General features: G+C 46.1%; 1 protein-coding gene across 1 annotated transcript; it reads right to left on the reverse strand.

The window, feature by feature from the left end:
• Positions 1-4,566: 4,566 nt before the first annotated feature.
• On the reverse strand, positions 4,567-5,850 carry LOC111880913 (uncharacterized). The gene is made up of 2 exons (XM_023877326.1): positions 5,568-5,850; positions 4,567-5,459 (listed from the first exon to the last, which is right to left on the reverse strand). Exons 1-2 carry the CDS (start codon positions 5,848-5,850, stop codon positions 4,567-4,569), a joined length of 1,176 nt encoding a protein of 391 aa, XP_023733094.1.
• Positions 5,851-6,159: the final 309 nt, after the last annotated feature.

Consider the following 6,159-nt stretch of genomic DNA (forward strand, 5'->3'; position numbering starts at 1 on the left):
CACTTTGAGGTCTTTCTTGACCTTGAAGGAAGAGATTCGTGCCCGGGATCATCAGTTTCGTGTCCTTATGGACATCACAGATTATCCTAAAAAGAGTTGCTTTATTTCTTTTTCTTTTACACTCTTTGCACGAAAATCCAAAATTTTCAAAAATTCCGTTACTAATTATTTTACAGGCTGGATATTTACTGGATGATTACAAATGAAGTTGTGGTCAAAAATTAGCCACGTGGATTATTAATTCCAAACAGCCGTTTAAAAGGGGAAAAGACAAAAGATGCTGACGCGGCGGAATTTAAAAGTATAGGAATTCAAACGACGGTAAAAAGCAGGCGCGTGAATTTGAAGAGGTCGCGCTTTTTCTGACACTATTGGACGCGTGTGCAAGTATTGAAGCGTCATCCATCAGGCATTAATGGCGCGTGGGGAAATAGAAACGATTCCTCTCTCTGAACCGGCGCTTATTGGGCGGCGTGATCCTAGGAATCTGACACTCTCTCTCCTACGTGATCATCGCACGTCCCAACTGTCACCAATCAGTCTCTCAAAAACCCTTCCATATTTCCATAAGAGATTTGAATCGATCTTTCTCTCTCCTATCACCTACTATAAAACCCCAGCCAGACCACCTTTTACCTCTTTACTGCCCCCATAATTTCCAAAGCAAAAATACTTCCAAACTCTCTCCCGGTTATCTTCTTCTCCAACCTGCAACAATGGCTGAATCCTCTTCCGTCCATGCTACTTCTCAGATTCTTCCAATCCGCCCTCAGCAATGCCTCGTGATTGATCTGAACCCACTGGCTTATGATCCCTACATGTCGCCGGTCATCGAGTGTCTCAAATACTCCCAGCTTGCTCCGGCACTATCACGGATTGAAACGGTGCCAATGGTGGCCCTTTCTCAGGTCTACGCAACGGCTTATTACGACAAGGCCGTTGACAGAATCTTTTTCGAAGTGGCGGAACACAAGACGTCGATTTCTCGTCCCCGCTTCTGCTCTATGCTTGGGTTTGCTGCTGACCCATCGCGTGTTCACCCGGAGACAATTCCAGTTGGTATGCTCTACAGCATGTTCTACAACATGGGCTACACGGAAGTTCTCACCTCCGTTGCCAGATTCAAGAAATCATGCCTACCGCCCCAATGGAATGGATTATTTACAGTTCTTTTCAAGGGACTGTCAGAACGAAGCTCAGGATCGGACGGGGCCAGTCGTCTGTTTCTGTCAATCATGTATGGGGTGTACAACGGGATCAATCTGGACTACGGATTTGTTCTTTGGCAACAACTGATTCAGAGCCTCTCTTCCACTTCCCGACACTCCGAGGTGTCACTAGCCCGGTTCTGGATCTTGATCACAAGGTGGGCTATGGACAAGTTCGATGTCCAAACTGCTGACGGTGCACCGATGTCTTCGGTTGGTACGTTCCACACCACGAAGATCATCGTATCAGCTGCATCGAAATTCTCCTTCATTGGCTCTATTCCGGAGTCGATGTATGGCAGTGTGCCATCTGAAAGCAGCTTCATCAAGGCGATCAGGGAGTTAGGGCCATCTGGTCCGAGGGAACTGACACCGGAAATGTTGAGATCGATCCATGATGCCGACAAACCGGTGGCAAGGGGTAAGAAGGCTGACAAGGGGAAGAAACCATCCAAAGCCCCAAAACCTACTCCCAAAAAGCGCAAACAACCGAAGGCTGCCTCGTCACCACAACCGAAAAGGAGGAAGACCCAACAAAAGCGAAAGCTAATCCTTTCCTCCTCATCAAGTGAATCCGAAGGTGGGAGTTCGGGCTCTGAGGAGTCACAAGGAGACGAATCTCCACAAAGAGGCAACACACCTCCTCGGTCCCCAACCCCGGAGATGGAACTTCACCAATCCCCAGTTCCTTCCCCTCCACCCACAATACCTATTTCCATTCCCACCATAACCCCCACTATACCACCAACCTCATTCCCTAGACCTCCACCCATATTCACCACCTCAACCGAAACACCACCTGTAACCGAAACCCCTCCTGTAACCGAACCTCCACAAACCGAAACCCATACACAACCACCACCCGAAACTCACCCCCACCCACTCAACCTGCACCAACCAAACCTATAACACCCCCAGCTTCACCATCACCTCCATCTCCAGAAGACGCCTCCGATGGCGATGATCAATACCTCGGTGGTGACCATCTGAACTTTGATTCGGTCTACTACAGTCCGTTTCAAGTTCAAAGCGATGAGGAGGATGATGCTCCTGTTACTAAGAAGCATCTCCGCGAGTTGAACGAGAAGGTTGATCAACTTCTCGCCTCCTCTTCCAATCAGCAGTCATCCTTATCTGAAGCTGCCCTTCAGAGGATAGTTGATGCCTTCTCTAGGGCTCAACATGACTCAGTGGCCTCTGCTACTGCTGCTATAGACGCCTCCACCCGAGCTTGTGAGGCAGCGACCGAAAAAGTCGATAAACTATTCCACGACGCTTCTATCCTGCTGCAGTCTATGCAGGAAAGCGCCGAAGTCAACAAAACAACACTGGAACCTCTTGTTAATCAATTGGCCCAGTTTGTGAAGACGGAGTTATCCTCGTTCGCTACCCTCAGACAACACCTTAGCGACGACAACTCGGCACTCCGTGCCTCCATTGAAGCCCGCTTGGCAAAGCTACAAGAGGATCTTGCGGCTGAAAATAAATTGATGGACGTCCTGGCGAGTAAGACCACTGCCCTCAAGGTCAAGAGCACCCAACTTTCCAACTCCGAACAACAATTGGAGGCTCTTCGATCCGAAAGGGAAATAATCAAGACGTGTGTTTCGGATGTCCACGCGGCTCTATCCAACATCCTGGAAGCACATGATCCCATCCTGAACCACTCGGTGAGGCGTACCCTCGCTGAGAAACTCTCTCCGGCCATGGCTCTCTTGAGTAAGATTGAAGGCCTACCCAGTTTCGTGTCCATTCCGAAACAAGGGGGAGATGAGAAGACTGGATCGAAACCACCTCCTTCCTCAAAAGCAACTCACACAACCGAACCAACCCCAACTGGTCATGCCTCGGGTTCGGGTGTGAAGGACAAGGGCAAAAATATTGCAGAGGGAGGAGATGAAGATGAAGATGAAGACAAGGAGACTATTGCGGACATGTTGAAGAGAAAGAACAGTCGCAATACTACTGACGATGTCAATCGTGTGGCACGTGAAGCTGAAGAAGCCGAACGTAAACAAAAAGAAGCCAACGATCTCCTTGAGAGCCGAAAGCTGCTCTTCCCTGCCTGGACCAGGGATCGACTGATAAAAGAGGCCATAGAGACTCCAAGCATTCTGTGGCTCGAGCCGGTGATATCATTCGATTGCATCAACTCGGTCGATTCGCAATTTGATATGCCGCTGACTCGAAAGGCGTTCATCTTCCACACCTTCTCCAACATTTACGAAGTCCCGCATCCGAACGATGAGCTTGACAGGGAGCTCATTGACTTTTATCTGGAGGCCGCTCGCCCTCAATACCTTACATGGAGCGCCCAGAAGATTGTCAATGTTCGGGTGATGAAGCCGTTTGCCGTGGGGAGATTCACCAACGTCAAGTTCAAGCTTATCCGAGGATCTGCAAGAACTGCTCACATGATCTCTCTGGCGGATCTGCCCAATCTGAACCCTCATGATTGGATAGTCTTGTACAACATCTTGCTGACAAACGAAGCTGAATATAGTCCCATCTTGGACCATGTCAAAAGGATGCTGGCATGCTATATCATGGAGGTGGCCTTAATGGATCAGGAGGTTGCCACAGTGTTTAAGAAGAAACCGAAAGTCAAGCCTGTGGGATCGGCCAGTGATCTAAACACGATGAAAATGGGCAAGATAGATTCGAGGCGAAACTCTGTGATGTTCACCAGAGCCAAAGGACAGAAATGTCTGTTCGCGTTAGCTGACAAGCACCTCTACACCACTACCTGCTTGGAACATGTCCTATCTATCATCAAGCGGTGTAAGGACAATTCGGCTGATGACATCAAATATTTTGAAGATATGATCAACTGGTACATCCGGTTTAGACAGACCATCCTTTCAATAACCAAGTGTCTGTTTAGTACCGTGAAGAAGAAGGTACCAGCTTCAGCTGCCGGCCCAAGTAAGAAGTGATGGTCTCGCTCCAAATTGACGCAAAGGGGGAGATTGTTGGGCTGAAGTTCTGTTTTGTATTGCGTCTTTTGGGCTCGTAGATTAGCCTTGTATTCTCCGGTTTGGGCCTGTCCAACCGAGAGCCTTTTATGTATAGTATATAAGTTATCGCTTTCATGCATATTAGGTTAAGATTCAAGATTTCTGTTTTAGCGCTCCAGAGTTTACGTATTTGCTCTCTTGTAATCTTCTAATCCTTTACAGTTGATGTTCTTAATCGAGCTCTTCTAAGGATTTTATTTAATCATTCGACACGTTTGATTCAAGCTGTTTGTTCTTAATATTGCGTTCTTCCTTGTTATTTATATTGTGTTCTTGCAGTTTCACATTCACACACTTGTTCAAGATCTAATCGATCTTTATAGATTAAAAGCTATTGTGTTTTAAATCTCATCAAATTCTTTTGTTTCTTCAAATGGACTCAGCAAGTAGATCGGGTCTACTCGGCGAGTAGCTTGATCATAATTCTTCACTAATTCTTCATACTCAGCTTCTTCCAGCAGTCTCTCGATTTCCAATAAGTCTTTTTCAACATCAAATTCTTCATCAAAGATGGTGGTGGACTTGTTGGGATCTTCATTATCACATGCCTCCATCAATTCATCAAACATGTCAATCGAGAACGCCGTGTCATCACTATTCCTCGCATGCTTCATAGCTTGATCAACCCCGAAAGTGATTGAATCATCTCCCACCCATAAAGTAAGCTTCGAGTCTCTCATATCCACTATAGCACTTACCGTGTTGAGGAAAGGTCTTCCAAGGATGATCAGGACTTGAGGATCCGCTTCCATGTCTAGAATTATAAAGTCTGTGGGAAATACAAACTTGTCCACCTTTACCAATAAGTCTTCACATATTCCTCTTGGAAATGTGACTGTTTTATTTGCTAAGTGAATTGCCATCCAAATTGGCCTTGGTTCCGGGAGATCAAATTTCTTAAAGAATGAATAAGGCATGAGGTTCACACTTGCTCCCGAATCAGCCAAAGCATGAATGGTAGCCAAGTTACCAAATTGGCAAGGCAATGTCAAGCTTCCTGGGTCACCCTTCTTCTTTGGTATTTTGTTTAACATGGCAGCTGAGCAGTTTTCATTAAGAACTACTTCTTTCACCTCCTCCATCTTCCTTCTATTGGTTAGAAGCTCCTTGAGGAATTTTGCATGTTTTGGCATTTGCGCGACTGCTTCGATGAATGGTATGTTGATTTGAAGAGCTTTTATATGGTCAAGAAACTTCTGGTATTCCTCTTCCTGCTTTTCTTGCTTAGCTCGGGCTGGATATGGCATTGGAGGCTGAAAGGGCTTTTCAGGAATCTGATTTTTCGGGTTTGGCAGTGGACTCGTCGAGTCCATATTCTGGACTCGGCGAGTAGGGTCTGTACCATGCAGCTTTTGATTTTGGTCTTGTTTTTCTGCATCCTCCTTTTGCAATTCTTTGGGTGCTTCAGTCTGAATAGGGGCCAGAGGAGTAATTATCTTCCCACTTCTTGTTGTGACTATATTTATGTGCGTGCCTCGTGGGTTGTTTTCGGTTTTACTAGGAAGTTCTCCCGGTGATCTTTGATTGATTTGTTGAGCAAGTTGCCCCAGCTGTGTTTCAATGTTGTGGATAGATGCTTGTTGGTTTCTAAGCATTGTTCTTGTTTCTGGGATTGTAGTGATCATTATGTCTCTTTTATGAAGTAGCTACAAACTTGGTAAGCATCTCTTCCAAACTTGGTTTTCTTTCTTGTGTCGGCTCCTCCTTTTGATAAAAACCTCTTCCTTTTTGTTTGTACTTCTCCTCCTTAGCCTTCTTATACTCGTCATAAGGGAGCCACTCTTTCTTTGGTTTACGCCAATCTTCATCATATCGGTCCCCACTTGAGTAACTTACTTGCACCTTCTTATTTCCATTCTCATCCAAGTCGTAATCTCTAATAAGATGAGGCCCATTGCAGTTCTCACAACCCACCCGAATAGCATGTATCGTTT

Source organism: Lactuca sativa, chromosome 1 (genome assembly GCF_002870075.4).
Source record: "Lactuca sativa cultivar Salinas chromosome 1, Lsat_Salinas_v11, whole genome shotgun sequence".
Lineage (NCBI taxonomy): Eukaryota > Viridiplantae > Streptophyta > Magnoliopsida > Asterales > Asteraceae > Lactuca > Lactuca sativa.